The sequence below is a fragment of the Penicillium antarcticum genome, assembly GCF_028974205.1.
Source record: "Penicillium antarcticum strain IBT 31339 chromosome Unknown utg000002l_segment0_segment0, whole genome shotgun sequence".
In the NCBI taxonomy this organism is placed as follows: Eukaryota; Fungi; Ascomycota; class Eurotiomycetes; order Eurotiales; family Aspergillaceae; genus Penicillium; species Penicillium antarcticum.
Genome location: NW_026695300.1, coordinates 3,797,490 through 3,813,249, shown reverse-complemented (window position 1 = coordinate 3,813,249; position 15,760 = coordinate 3,797,490). Strand labels below are relative to the sequence as shown.

Here is a 15,760-nt window from a genome sequence, read left to right as displayed (position 1 = left end):
GGCATCGAGACACGTAACCTCGGCTTTTCAGTTGGGTTCATGATTGGTGGACTTATTGCAGTGGTTTGTATCAGATTGAAAACTATAGAGCTAGCCTTACGGACTAAAAATCTTGTTACTTTGGGTCTGTTGACCCTCGGGCCAATATTACGCATTGGTGTTATGAGCACTTGTGTATTCTCTAACAGTCTCTGACACTTTAGCACTCTCTGATTTGAATATAAAAATCACAAAAAGTGACCGGCTTATTTGGTTTATAGTGCAGATAAACGATTACTTAAGGCGAAGAAGGCTTATAGAACAATGAAGGGGAAGAGAAAAGGATACTTCATTTGACTATCTAGACAAGAGAGTCTATATAGAGCTACCTGAAACAAAGAGGTCTCATAGGCATAGGGCAAACGCGTACTGATTGCCTGACAAATGTGGTACTTAGTCCAACCTGACCCGAGAGACTGGATTTGACTTGGCTGATACGGTTATAGTACCACCAAGACATCGCTTATTGCTTAGCTGTCGATCCTGCCCAGATGGGACAGCACGATATACCTTGATCCTATGATCAGAACGTTCTCTCAACCACCAGAGTTCGGACATTGTCTGTCATACCACCCAATCTCATATCCAAAGGCCTGTTGCGGAGCCTTACAGGATCAGCAAGCAACACACCTTTGTCAACTACCGACGAACGTAACGGACAATCATTGCTTTCTTTCTCATATTCACAATCGACATGCACTGTAAACCAAGCCAGATAGTCTGGCACGACGATCTATATCGGATTGGGCTCTACAAACTTTGCTCATTGCGGAAAACCACTGTTTCATTGGAATCATGATAACCCCGGCGTCATTCAAGCGAATTGGTAAATGTATCTGATTAATGCCTCTAAGGAAGCTTTTATAGTGTGCGTGAAGACTATGAATAGTCGCGAACTCGATATTATCATGCCTTCGGAGCAGACGATAGGGTACACCAGCTCAGACGTACCACAACATTTGTACAGAGTAGGCAAAGGTGTATTCAACTAATGTCAGATTTCTTCTCAATTGTGAGATCTAAAAACTCATTCGACAAGGCTCTGGCGAAGTGTCATAGGTATCCCACCATTTAGAACACTAGAGGCTGACTCGGGGTCCGCGGGGGCCGATGCTCTTCAAGTGGATTCCTCCTCATCCCAACGCGAAGAAGATAAACAAAAAAAGTGACATTGAACAAATTTGACCCACTTCCTATCCATGTTTGATGAAGCTCGGCCTCAAACATTGAGATACTGGCATGTCGGTATACTGATTGATAATATTGCTGACCTGATATATGACATGATCCACTTCAAATCATGTAGCTACATCCAAGTTCCCAGATTCCCTATAGGCGGGAGCGGAATCAAAGAAGAATCCATGCCGAAAATCTATCGCATCTGATAGTGTTACATTGGAACATGGGCAGGTTGGGGGCCACGAAGCGGCCAACTAACCAATCAACTACAAAATACGCGGGTAATATGCGAGCCGATGGATAGGTGTGAGGATGCTACAGGGATTCTGCGGCCTTCTCTCAAATTGAAAAGGGTCCTGCCTGTTAATGGTCCGCCTCGGCTGTTCGGCGCAGCCCCATAGAACTTTGCCATCGAACAGGCGATGAATCCCTAGCTTTAATAGCGCAATGCACCCTCATTGGTGAATTTTGCCACATCACGAAGAAGAAACAGAGATGGAGATGGCTCGGCTCAAGAGAAAGCTCGCTCCACCAGGCACTAATGTGCTTACTGGCATGCCAAATAACCATTTTTCTGGACCCGGAACTTCTTGTCTTGAATCACCAGTCACATTGATCTTATGGAGTACTTCAAAGGCCAAATTGTCGATTCAGGTGAGTCACTTTCTATTACGTGAAATCCAGCGAAGTCAGGATGGATTGAGTTCCAGAGTTACAATTCGCCAATGCACAATGTAGCGGCGAAAGAGACGTGGGCAACTCCTAGGCAGACATGAAACGGTAGATCCACCATGTCTCACCACGGACCTCGAGTGATGGACCCTGAAGTCAAGTCACATCTGATAAGATTGCATGTTGGCCAACCATGGTACGGTACATCGGCGAATGTTTGCAGTTTGCATCAATAAATTTGCGCCAATGAACACCCGTGCCAAAATTGAGAGGGATGAAGATGAAATATAATTCCATCTGAACATAGCCAGGGCCAAGAACTATGTGGCTTGTGTCTTCGGGATTGGGGGAGGTACTTTTTGGAACAGCGCGCGCCATGGGAGCATATTAATCCAGCTAGAGTCCTTTTCGGTAACAAGAAAGCCCGGTGGAGCCACCAAGTGTGGACAAGGTCATGGTCCAGCCAAGCCTTTAAAAGGTCTTGTCCTCGCACTTCTACAAATGTAAGAAAGCTTGGTCAATTTGAAGGCATTCCTTGTCACATTCCTTGCATAATGGCTGCCGTTAAGCCCGCCTTCACGGAAGAGGTCAACCAGGACCCAACTTCTCTGAGGCCACAGCAAAATAAAGTATCAGAAGAGGAAGACCAGCAGGATGGTGTTCGAGTCGCCGAAGCCGTCACTAAAACGTGGTCGAAGAAGTACCTGATCACCGCATATGCTAGGTGAGAACAACCAATTGGTCTCGTTCAATCGGAGCTGGACTAAACAGAACTTAGTATGTGGTTGGTATATTTTATCAATTATCTCAATAGCAGTTTGACCTCCAACCTGTCGGCGTATATTACAAGTGGCTTCTCAGAGCACTCCCTGCTCTCCGTCATCTCCGTCATCACCAGCGTCATGGGTGCGGCGTGTTTAATGCCAATCGCTAAGGTTCTGAACCTGTGGGACCGTACAACCGGGTTCATCATCATGATCTTAATTGCTATCATGGGTTTAATTATGATGGCTGGTTGTAGCAATATTGCGACCTATTGTGCTGCCCAGGTAAGATACTGGCCATCCTCGGAGTCCGCCTCGATGCAAGGCCTAACATATCTGCAGGCATTCTATACCGTCGGTTTTACCGGAGCGATTTTCTGTATTGATGTCATGACCTCCGATACTTCATCACTTCGCGACCGAGGCATCGCTTTTGCGTTTACCTCTTCACCTGGCATGATCACTGCGTTCTCAGGCTCGCCTCTGTCAAACCAGTTCCATGAGACAAACTGGCGTTGGGCTTACGGTACAATCTGCATCGTCCTCCCTATCGTCGCCTCGCCCTTGATAGTGGTATGGCAATTGGCCAAAAGAAAGGCGACCAAGGAGGGTACACTCCAGTACAAGCCTCGGAGCACGCGAACTTGGCTGGACAGCATTTGGTTCTATGTCATTGAATTCGACAGTAGGTTACCCAATCACACGCCTGAACCGCCCCCAGAAGTCTGACTATCTTCTAGTTATCGGAATCTTCCTTATGATCGGCGGCACAATTCTCTTCCTGACTTCTTTCAACATTGCCGGCAACACCCAAGGCCAATGGAAGTCTCCCAAAATCATTGCCATGATGGTAGTAGGCTTTTGCATCCTAGTAGCCTTCGCCGTCTACGAGCGCTGGCTAGCCCCGAAGCCCTTCATCCCATACCATCTCCTGGTAGACCGGACAGTCATTGGTGCTTGTCTATTAGACGTCACTTACCAGGTTTCCTACTACTGCTGGGCGAGCTATTTTACATCCTACCTACAAGTAGTATACAACACTAGCCTTACACAGGCCGGATACATTAGCGCAATCTTCGATTTCATGGACCCAATTTGGCTCATTGGCTGTGGTTTCTGCATTCGCGCAACCGGCCGCTTCAAATGGCTCCTGTGGTTCGCTGTCCCGCTGTACCTCCTCGCCAGCGGACTGATGATCTACTTCCGCAGCCCGGGCCACAGCATCGGGTATCAGTGCATGTGTCAGATCTTCCTCGCTGTTGGAGGTGGAACACTTATTTTGATTGAACAAATTGCTGTTATGGCTGCGTCCACGCATGAAGAGTATGCTGCTATGCTGGCGCTGTTGAGCACCTTTGGAAACATCGGTGGTGCTGTTGGAAGTAGTGTGTCGGGTGCTATCTGGACGAACACGCTTCCTGGCAAGCTGCGCGAGTTACTACCAGCTGAGTTGAAGGACCAGTGGTCCACGATATATGAGGATTTGGAAGTACAGTTGAGCTACCCCGTTGGGTCGCCTGCTCGTATCGCCATCCAGAATGCTTATGCGTTCAGTCAGAGGAACATGATGATTGCTGGTACTGCAGTTATGGGACTCTCGCTGGCTTGGGTGGCTATTATGAGAAATATCAAGGTGCACAATGATAAGGACCTGAACAAGGTCCTTTTTTAGGTGGTGTGTAGCTTATAGTCAGGACATGGTGTGGGGCTATGGCGACCAAAGGACATCAAAAAGTGATAGCTGCGCCATGAATAACTTAGAGAAGAATGTGGAAAAAGCACAGGCATTATAGCGCATGTATTTCAAGCTTGGTGATCAACATTAGACCGTTACTTGAATTATCCCTGATTTCACGGCTCGCTGCCATGACAATTCATCCTGCAATAAAAAAGATCAGCACATTCAAATAAGCGCCGACCGCTTGGGAGGTACCAACCCCTGTAATTTTTCTCAAATAGTGGAAATCTATACAGTAGCGATTGACGATATCGCAAGTAGGTGTGTTGTTCATATGGAAAAGTTATAGGAGCATGTGTTCATGCACCGTGGACGTGAGGACCCATCTAGTGATGTCGGACAAAGCAAACACGGATACCGAGCCCTAAGTCCCCAGAACAAAGGGACCCGACCATGCTTGCTGAAAGCGGTAATTTTGTGCCCAAGAACCATGGATCGTTTTAAGCTCGACGGAACGCTCGGGTAACCAAAACATTTCTGATTTTTATAGATCGAGCGAACAATGGGTCTGCTTATGTGGCTCCACGTACTGTACTCCGTACAGTCCGTATAATGCATTGACACTTCAGCAGATCTGAGAATGACATCAGCGTAGATCACCTTCGGCAGCGATTCAGCGTCAGACGGCCAACGTTTACATTCCTTGATCCACGTCATCTGCGAACTCTTTTGAGTCTCTGCACTTCACTTTCTTCGTTCATTTGTTTCGAGTTTCTCCACACTTCAACCGGTGGCTCGAGCGAGATAAGCTCAATTAAAACGTGTAGGGCTTTCGGGCTCCACTGTGACTTAGCCGCCAGCCACCAGCCACCAGCCACAGCGCTCAGCTTCTGACGTTCACCTCGGAAACTTCAGAAGACTGTCACGTTTATCGTGGGAGCTGAAGACGTTGTCGTGACGAAAACCCAGTGTCGAGGGTCTGGTGCCTTCCAGCATACTTGGGCTAGTATCGCATGTGGTAGTTTGTGATACCCCGCACTCCGCCCACCATGTCCCGCCGCGCACCTCCCCGCGATCGTTACGAGGAGATATACGAAATGGAACGAGAGCGCGAAAGGGAGTACCGACCGCGCCGACGAGATCGCGAATACGAAGATGACGTCGAATATCGGCGTCGACGCTCCGACCCACCGGTCGAGAATTTCGAGCGTTTACATCTGCGAGAGCGAGAGCGCCCCCGGCGAGATTTCATGGAAGAAAGCTTTGCGCCTCCGGTGGAGCGGGATGAAATGATACTCAGGCGATCCAAAGAAGAGACGGTTATCTCGTCGCCCGAGCGACCCATGCGTCGAAGCCATGACGAAGCGTACCCACCACCGTCGGGGTCACGACGCCGACATCGTCCCCGAGAAGTCGAAGAAGAAGAAGAACTTATTGTCGATGAGCGCGAGAGACGCCGTGGAAGCAGGAGATATCCCCGAGATGTTGAAGATGATCTCATCGTCGAGGAGAGAGAAGGACATGGTGATCGGAGCCATCGACCAGAGCGAGAAGTCGAGGAGGATCTCTTTGATGAAGAAGAAATGGGCCGTGAAGGGAGACGCCGTCCTGACCGCATACCCGCAGAAGACTTCATTGTCGAGGAAAGGGAGCGGCGTGGAGACCGGAGACGTCGCCCAAAACCAGAGTTTGAAGAAGATGATATTCTTGTTGGGCGGGAGAGACGCCGAGGCAGCAGACGCCACCCACGAGAAATTGATGAAGGTCTTATCATCGAAGAGAGAGAAAGACGCAGAGAGCGGAGACCACCCCCAGACCGCGAGCTCGAGGAGGATATCCACATTGATGCAAGACAATCGCTCAGGCCGAGCAGGCGCCATCCAGAAAGACGTTCGGAAGACGATCTGCTTTATGAGACCGAGAAACGCAGAAGCAGACGCCGTCCAGAACGCAGGTCCGAGGACGATCTCATTGAGGAGAGAGAGATACGCCGGTCAAGCAGGAGACACCCCGAACACAACCTTGAAGAAGACATGATCATCGAAGAGCGAAGAAGGCACGATGAAGAAAGGATACGCCGCGAGTTTGAAGAAGACGAAATGGTCATTCGACGAAGAGGAAAGGAACCACCAATGCGCCGAGGATGGGACAGTGAACAAGACTTTCAAACCCGCGACAGAAGAATTGAGGAGGAGCAAGACGAAGTACGTATTCGTTCACGACCCAGACCTCCACCTCCCCGTGAAGTGGAAGTGGAAGAGGTGATTTTGGACGAAAGACCCCCGGATCGATCCCGAGGCCCCATGGAACGCCAAGAACGAGAATTTGAAGATGATGATGTAGTCATCCGGTGGAAAGGCAAGGGCCGGCGGCCCCCTAACCAAGGCGACGAAGAGCTCATCTTGCGCGAACGAGAACGACGGCCGAGCCCCCCAGTGGAAGAACTCGAACGTGAGCTGAGAGAGCTTCGTAAAGCTGGCAGAAAGGAATATCCAGCGGATGATGAGATGACAACACGCTCCACATTTGATTCCAAATCGCGCCCCCGAAATTTTGAAGAGGACGTGGAGCTAGATGAAGAAATTCGAATCCGAAAGACCAAGGACAAGCTTCCTTCACGGCCTCCTTCGCCTTCCATGGACTCAATTCATGTTCCTCCAATTCACCAAGATGTCTTCACGCATCACAGGCACATTGATCATGGTAAGTACGTTGTAGATAGCCAGATATGATCTCTGTTAACTGGCCACAGGCTTTGAAGGCGAACATCCGCCCCATGCGCCTAGTCCACGTCTCCGGGAGAAAGGCAGCTTTGACGAGATCGATATTCATCACCGGTGAGCCCTAACATGTTTCCGTAGCTTGCCGGCTCTAACCCATAGAAGGAAAAAGCGAGGTGGCCGAATTTCCGAGGAGGATATAGTGATCAAACACCGTGAAAGCGACGAATCAATTTCTCCAACGAGCCATCCATCTGTCGACTTCCATGATCCTTGGGAGCATGGCACATCCGCATCCCGTCGAGCCGCACCAGTTGATGATGACGTCGCTTCGCTAGCGACCGCACGGTCATTTAGCCGTGGTAGAAAGGCTGCATCCAGCATCCACGACCTGGAAGACGATATCGAAATTGACAGCACCCAGACAGAAGTTCGGGCCCCCAAGGATCCAGATGGATGGTCTGTGGTCCAGGCACCCACTCGGGAAGAAGCCATCGAGATGACAGGAGCCCTGAACGTTATTGAAGTCAAACCGCGACGCACTTCCGTGGAGCAAGCAGAGTCCGGGCGAGTCGCACAGCAAATCACAGAACCCAAGACCGTACGAGATGATCGGTGGACTGAAATCACTAAGAAGCTGGTGGTCAGAGAAGCCATCGAAGACATGGGGTATGAGTATGAAGAGACAAGGGGTTATTACTATATCTTCTCTTACCTCAAGCCGGTGAGTATTGAACGATCCTCCATCATCCTGCAGGTGAGGCTTGATCTGACAGTTCATATCTATAGGAGGACATCGATGAGCTGGTTGATTTGTCCGATTCTATTCGCAGTGCACGCCGCAGAAGGATCACTGAGATCCATCGTGAACGTTCCTCTGTGCCGCCGCTCATGCCTCGCATGCGGCCGCCCCATATGGGTCATCCTCGTATTGGTATGCCTCCACGAGCCCGTATGATGGAGAAGCGTATGCGTGAGCTGAGAGATCGGGATTGGGTACTTGATTCCAGGAGGTGATTGATTCATAGGCGCAACAGACAGAAAGCCGAACGGCAAAAGACAGAACAACCAGGCAGGAGACGAAACAACTGGACGACAGACAGTGCGGTAGAATACATATTGATGACTGATTATAGGATACATTGAGAATTGAGAGAACTATCAAAGATCTTCATGTGCCCTTGAGCACGTGCTCTTTTTCAACCCTCCATCGTGCCTTCGCTTTTGGGATATCGGATGAACTTGTCCACCCTCTTGTGCTCTTCTCACCTCTGGCTTTTCCACCTTCCTATCTTTTTGTTTACCTTCATCCCGCAATCTTCATCCTTCATAACCCTGAGCCTTGACAGTCTCTAGCTTCTTGCCAGTCTCCAGCTCTTTACCAGTCACCGGCTGCTTGCTCGTCTTCGGCTGCTTGAACAGTCTCCATCTTGACAGTCTGCATATCCTTAAACAATCTCCAATGCTTGGAAAATCCCAAGCTGCTTGATCACTCTTCATCTGCCTTTCATCTTCCTCCCTGAACATTCAGTACCTGTTCTCCACTTTTACTGGTGCTTAAACCAAACCCACAGCAAGATGTCAAGCGCAGAACCCGATGATTTACTTAAAGATCTCTCGCAGAGCAGCGACAAAGGCCTAGGCCTGCGTCGTTCAGCCACTGTCATACGCGTGAATGATGAACGCTTCAATATCCCCTCTCACCCACGAAAGCTCCTTCTCCGCCGGCTCAAAGAGGCATTGAAAGGCGAAAAGGTCACAGTACCATTCTGGGCATGCGTCCAAGTCTGTGATATGGCAAAACTTGAATTCGTTGTCCAGCTGGCAAACCTCTCAATCCCGATGATGGAGACCCTAACCGATCTTGTGGCCAGCTTGCCTTACAAGTGGACCCAAAGACTGTCCCCATACTATCAGTTCGAAACAGAATCAACAACCTCGACGGATGACCCCCGATATGCAACTGCTCCGATCGCAAAGGACGCTGCCAGAGAGCGTGATGGCTACAAGTGTGTGATCACTGGTGCTCGCAAGGTCTACCAGACCGCTCGCATCTTCCCTGTTCTGGTCACCAAGCCTCCTTCAGAAGTCGCCCCAGCTTTCCCGGCCATTTGGAAGTTTGTGGACTTCTTTTGGGATCACAGCACCGGTGAACGTTGGAAAAAAGCCGTGTTCAATAGCTCCTTTGATCCCGAGCGCCCCGTTAGTGATTGTACCAACCTTATCTGTCTTCGGAATGATTTGCGCACCGCATGGGCCGATGGATTGTTTGCACTACGCCCAGTCTCCGTGTCCGATGACAAAACTGAAATTGAAATCGAATTCCACTGGCAGCCACGCGTTGGCCATGCAACATCCGACATGGTCGATGTGACCAAAGAGCCTCGTCCCTCGAAGTATGTCAGTAGCGTCGAGAACCTCTTTGTGGTCGTATCTGAGCGAGGAAACTCATTTCTTCCCATCCAGTCCGGTTATCGGTTCAAAATAACCACAAACAACCCCGTGGATCACCCGCTGCCCAGCTTTGACTTGCTCGATATGCAATGGAATTTCACTCGCATGGTCTCCATGTCTGCGGTCGCCGATACCTTTGATGACGGGGATGATGACGATGACGACGATGGCAGAACCACAGTACAGTACGACTACGACTACTCCAAGCCCCCCAACGAGGCCGCAAGGCCAACCATCGGTGGATGGCTCGAGAGCACTGTCTCCAAGGACTCGGGCTCGGACGGGGACGAATCCCCTCCCGGCTCGGAGTTCTACGAAGACATCAGCGATACGATGTCGATGATCGGTCCGATGCCTGGTCAACCTCCGTGGCAGCGCAGAGTGAGCCAGGTGTCAGTGGACTACGTCGAGGACGTCCCCGAGGACATTGCCCGGATGAGCGCCCTTCCCCCATTTGAGCCCAAGCAGCGCAGTGTGAGCATGACTTCGGTGGGCTCTAATTTCTCCGTGGTTGACGTGTCCATGACCGTCGGAGGCAAGGACGGAGACGAAAAGGGAGAGCAGGGAGATGCCGAGTGAGGCAAGAAGACCGAAATAGTGAGATAACTGCCATGTACGATTCTAATCGGAAAGTGATCTCTCGTTAAGACTGCAGTGGTGCAGTATGATCTGAGCGGAAAGTGATCTTTGGCCAGTGCTGCAGATTTGTAAAGATGTACGTTTGAATAATCGGAATGAAACAATACGGGATATTGTCGACATCGCGTTCTCCCCCTTAGCCCTAACGGCCCGGCTTTTAGACGGGTGTGGCGAATGTTGTAATGATCATCACTGTAGGCTTGTTTCAGACTCGACGCCATCTGCAAGCCACCAGGCACAATTAGCATGCATCAACTGGACTCCTCCAAGCCTCACCGCACATCCACAGTAAATGTGAACAGGCGATCATGTACCCCCAGTTTCTGTGCATATGTACCCTCACAAATCCAATCTCTGCGACCGGGGGGAGGAGGGAGGAGATCAACTGGGGACCAGGTACCGTAACGAGGATGTGGGTTTGTCTCAGCCATATTACGGCCCCGTACATGTACCAGAATAAGACAGCAACAGGTTCGGGTTCTTTGTCACTTATAATTAGAGATGGACGTTGTTCGTCCTCCGTTCTCCTTGTCTTGCTGACTGTGTAACCGGTTCGACCCCTGACTACTGTACTGTACACCTATGCTGCATACACGCACACGGACATGTACATGTCTCCCCCTGGCAGTTTCAGGTCCACATCCACATGATATCCAAATCCCAACACAGGGTGGAAGACTATCTGGGCCAATCAGTAGAAATGAGGATGTTCAATGACTTCAATTTCGAGATCGATCGATCGGTGTGAGGCAGTGGAGACTCTCTCCACCACGATTTGCCCACATGGACATGTCGAAAATTGAGAAAGGGGCACAACACCGTCCATGGAGAACTATGAGAACTCCCCAGTACGGTAGACGTGGAAGTACTGTAGGAGCACCACCCGCCCAGAATAAGATAGAAGAGGGGGACGAGGATCTACCTGCAACTTGCATTAATGATCTGAACTGCCGGCAAATCACAGCGCTCTGAGGGCGTCTACTGCCAGGTTCTGGAGCGAGAGCGACCTTCGCGAATGGTGATTCGTCGGATGTGCAACTCCGGAAGGGAATGGATTGGACTGTCGAGTCTAGAACTATGACTCTTTGGATAACTTGGACAGGTGGCTGGTTGGGACTGGCATGGGCCATTGGCGTGTACAGAAGAAGTGCAACGGTGTGGGTTGATGCACTAAGTTGGGTGGACACTACCGTGCAGATAGACAGTACCTATTGCACCGCTTGCACCACAGATTATACGAAGGATTCTCAGTCTATGATGTTGTGATTTCGTGGCTGGAGTAATAGAGAAACACCACTGTGAGCTCAGAATTGGCACATTCTTGTGGCTTGGTGAGCTCTCGGTGTGGCTTGTTTCTGAGACACGAGTATACGTCGATTACCCACTTTAATTACGTATGTCGGCTCTTGGTTTGCACCTTTGATGCAGACAGAGGGCCTTGGAGGAGAACAATAGCGAGAAGAAACAAGAGTCAATCCAAGATACCAGCTATCAACAGCTCCAGCTCCCGCGCCAGCGCCAGCTAGGTATGAAGGATAGGAATGTCCCATTCCCTTGGTCTTCCACAGTTTGGCTCGCCAGTCGGGGAATTCTGGTGGAGTTCGTTTATAACAGGAAAAAAGTCAATAGACGCACAACTTACGATTTCACTAGTGAAATAGTACGAGATTTATGATTGTATGGCGTATGGCTCATTCTTACGATAACAGAGGAAGATAAGTGCCGTGTCTTTCCTCTGCTTTGCCCACTTTTCTCTGCGGTTTCATTCAGGTGCAGTATACTGGGCTATTTCCCCTGAATCCAGCACAGAATCGACCTAAACAATTAATCTACGCCGTAATCCAAGTAATAATCTCAGCCGTCAGGCAAATCAGTATCCACCGAGCGGGTATGCCGGGAGGCTCGACATACTCCGACGAGGATAGTAACACCCGTGACTGGATCGTCACCTCCCCTTCTCCTCTCTTCCTCTCTGTCTCACTTTCTGTTCACAGGTGCCATTACCTTGGAGCACCTATACCGCTTGAGTAGTGGGGGATTGGGCTGTCGACCGTCACTTTCTTTGATCAGTTCCTCACCGGTGATCGCCATCACAACGGTCGGCACACACAGACATTTCGCTTTCCCTGATCGCCTGGGTCCCTCTCCACCCTTTCAACCTGATCGCTACAACACTTGTGGACTGGCTTCTTCACAATCCTTCGGCACGGGTGGTTGGGTGAACAAGTGTTGAGGACATCCACGATGCAGGTCCCGGTGTGGGTGTCGACCTTCGCCCTCCTGGCACCCTTGGTGTCGGCGTCGTCAGACCTCGCCTACTGTGCCTCCGATAACACAGGCTCTTCCTCTTCAGCGTGTGAGTACTCAATGTTTCGCCGACATGGCCATTGCTGACAGTTTTCAGCTACGAGCACCTTCCAATCCAACGGCCTATGCCAGAGTACCTGTGCCGACTACGCACTGGGAATTCTCCAAGGCAAGAAATGCTGGTGCTCCAATGTCGCACCATCCAAGAGCTCGCGATCCGACACGTCAGACTGCGATACATCCTGCCCGGGGTACCCAGATGATAGCTGTGGAAGTGCATCCAAAGGAGTGTTTGCCTATATCTCGATCTCTGGAAATTCAGTGACTAGTACAGCGGGCGGCTCGTCGTCAACAAGCAGTACTTCCTCCTCAAGCTCCGTAAGCACTCCCCAGTCCCCCTTGCCCTGCCTGTGCCCATTGTATTCCGCGTTGAATCGGTCACATCCCCGAACCAAGTAACATAACCGGGTCTTGACTCTTGTTTATGGTTTTAATTTCGGGGATAGGAGAGTACAACCACTACGCTGTCGCCTGAAACTGTCACTGTGACTGCCTCGAAACCGTCCAAGGCTTCACAAACTGTATCGTGGCACTAATTGTCTCTGTATCGGACACGTTGCTGACTATTCTCCTAGTCTTCTACTTCCTCGACATCGGAATCGAAATCGGGTACCACTACATCCTCAGCCAGCGTTACATTCGAAACCAACTCTGGCGGACAGGTCAAGACTATCACGGTCTCAGACTCGACCTCTACTTCGGGCGCTGGGGCTGGTGCTGACTCGGCATCGGCTGATGCCAGTGCTGCTGGCGGATCCAAGCTCAGTGGTGGATCCATTGCCGGTGTCGTCATCGGTGTTCTGGGTGGACTCGCCTTGATCGGAGCTCTCGTCTTCATGATCTTCTTCTACCGCAAGCGTGCTCGTTCCGCCAGCCCCATCCCAAGCCAGGACATGGCCGACAACCGCGACAGCAGAGGATCCAGCTTCGGGTGGCCACAGGGCAGTGATGCCGCGGCTGGTGGCGCTGTGCCTGGACGGTCAGCAACATTCACAGACCGCCGCATGAAGCCCAATGCGGTTCTCTACCCGAACGGTCCCCGCGATAGTAGTGTCTCGCTGCAAGATAACGAAGATTACTCGCGACCTGTTCTTCGGGTATGTGACCTTGTCCATCTTTTGATTGGAAATTCCTACTGACATCTGCAGCTCACCAACCCCGATTAAGAATCGCAAACTGTGCGCAGTTGAATCCCCTATCTCTCGATCTCCCCCATCTCAATCTCTCTCCGCGCGCCTCCCACTTCATTAATAACGCGCCAAGTTCCAAAAGACAATCTTGTTATGATACCCACTTGTCGCTCTACCTGTTGATTATCCTTCCTTCTATTCTATGGATGTTACGGTGGAGGAAACGGGACCGGATAGCACACGAAGCCGGGTTCTCTTTCCACCCAGACTGTTTCAACCGCTTCCAGTGTATGGCTAACATGAGTCATCTTACCTCACTGGAATGAACCATATTAGAAGGATACAGAAAATAAAGAGCCCAAGCCCTGAAATTCAAATCTGAGGATCTAATCCCCACCCCCGCCCCTTTTTTTTCAATATCAATATGCGTTCACGAACACATACATCATCTTGCATACATATCTCGCGCCTTTCTATACAGGTGACACTGCATTTCATTGTTATGTTATCTGTCGACCTATTCCACTTGACCGAGACAGAGAGTACATACCGTTACTCACAACATTTACGACTCCACCATAATGGACTGGTTCATCGCTCTCACTCTGTTTCATCGTCTTCCTATTTCCTTCTTTGTCTGATTGCTGGTTTCTTTGATCCCCTTTTAGCTTTCACTTTACCTCTTGATCTTGCTTGTCCTTGCTTCGCATTTTGTCCTGTACCATTTCAGCCTAACCTCATTGCTGCGCTTTTTGCTCTGCCGTTTTGCTGTGCTTTGCGGGATACGTCCTGGCGTGTTTAGACTGATTGATTCAATGGAACAATGTACGCTTGATGCATGCATGACCCTACAGTAGTCGACCACTAACCCGGCCATCACCGCGAACCACGAATCACGAACCATATTACCAAGTCCTATAGGTTCCACCCTGTATCCTTTCATGTAGTGTGATTGTGATCCCACCGTCTCAGAATTTGGCGCGTCCGGATGACCTATAGTAAGACATTCGGCTTATCTTTGCTCTCTGGGCTGAGGAGCTGACCACATTGCAACCAATCAACCTGTTTGTTTCACTCGCTATAACTTTCTTGTTTCTTTTTTGGGGGGACTTATCTGTTGTTCCCTTGTCGTTGCTGTTTGCATTTTGCACGAGCCTCTCTGTACCGTGACTCAACAGACCGAACATGTTGGTGCGACTCGTGCGGTTATCGGTTACGCGTGGACTCTATCTACTGTAGGTGTACCTGCCTACTTAGTCCTCGGCCAAGCGAGTCATCATTTTGTTCCTGTGAAGAACGTTCAGATACGTCTGGAAGAAGTGTCGATGAAAACAAGTCCTTCACAGTGAATTCATGTGACCACTATCGTTTGCCTATCCAGATATACATGACATTCCCTCGGGTCCAACAACAAGCTGTAAGGCATGAAATAATTTACTCAAAAGAATCATCCACGGAAAAATATTGATCTGGGTATCAAGACCCCGCAATCTTTAAGCGTAGTCACCCCGTGCACAACACCCATCGATACAGACAAGAAAAGGACAATGGGGATCGGATCGGCATGGCTCTACGTTGGTATATCATGGATGTCGATAGTTGCAGGATCAAACAAAGAAAGGAGCCTAGATAGAGCACTAAGTATTCTTGCATACGTATGCTGTACTTGATGATCACAATGTTGGCTGAGCTTTTGATCGCGTACACCATATTCATCGCCGTTTAAGATACAATGCAACGACCTATGCACGCTGGTTCTAACTTGTATTAAATAATACATTAAATGAGGATTTTGAACGTCTCTAGTTGCAAAACTAGGCTAAGGACTATGCTAGTAGCTGGTCAATTGGATTTGGGCTTAGGTGAGATTATGATCTTGCTTGGCTTGACTCGGAACTATTGCGTACTTGGAATTGGTATACAAGCCTTGGATACAAATGGGTATTTCAATTATCTGAAACAAGTCTTGAGGATCGGAGCTATGTGGTTGAGAGCTGGGATATAAAGATCATGGCCCAGAATCATATCCCTCCCAGCTCAGAATCATATCGTAACTTGATGATTTACCATTCGACAGCGATCGAGATCGGAAGAGGATGAAAATCACCTTGAAACAGA

At 49.8% G+C, this 15,760-nt stretch overlaps 3 protein-coding genes across 3 annotated transcripts; all 3 read left to right on the top strand.

The window, feature by feature from the left end:
• Positions 1–2,444: 2,444 nt before the first annotated feature.
• On the top strand, positions 2,445–4,326 carry N7508_002412 (uncharacterized protein; the record flags this gene model as incomplete). Its single annotated transcript, XM_058460478.1, has 4 exons — positions 2,445–2,614; positions 2,669–2,939; positions 2,997–3,339; positions 3,395–4,326. The coding sequence occupies 4 exons, from the start codon at positions 2,445–2,447 to the stop codon at positions 4,324–4,326; spliced, it is 1,716 nt and encodes a 571-aa protein (XP_058324010.1).
• Positions 4,327–5,381: 1,055 nt separating this feature from the next.
• N7508_002411 (uncharacterized protein) lies at positions 5,382–10,085 on the top strand (the record flags this gene model as incomplete). The annotated part of the gene is made up of 5 exons (XM_058460477.1): positions 5,382–7,035; positions 7,085–7,169; positions 7,218–7,776; positions 7,842–8,065; positions 8,534–10,085. The coding sequence occupies 5 exons, from the start codon at positions 5,382–5,384 to the stop codon at positions 10,083–10,085; spliced, it is 4,074 nt and encodes a 1,357-aa protein (XP_058324009.1).
• Positions 10,086–12,389: 2,304 nt separating this feature from the next.
• On the top strand, positions 12,390–13,678 carry N7508_002410 (uncharacterized protein; the record flags this gene model as incomplete). Its single annotated transcript, XM_058460476.1, has 4 exons — positions 12,390–12,501; positions 12,550–12,830; positions 13,088–13,609; positions 13,661–13,678. 4 exons carry the CDS (start codon positions 12,390–12,392, stop codon positions 13,676–13,678), a joined length of 933 nt encoding a protein of 310 aa, XP_058324008.1.
• Positions 13,679–15,760: the final 2,082 nt, after the last annotated feature.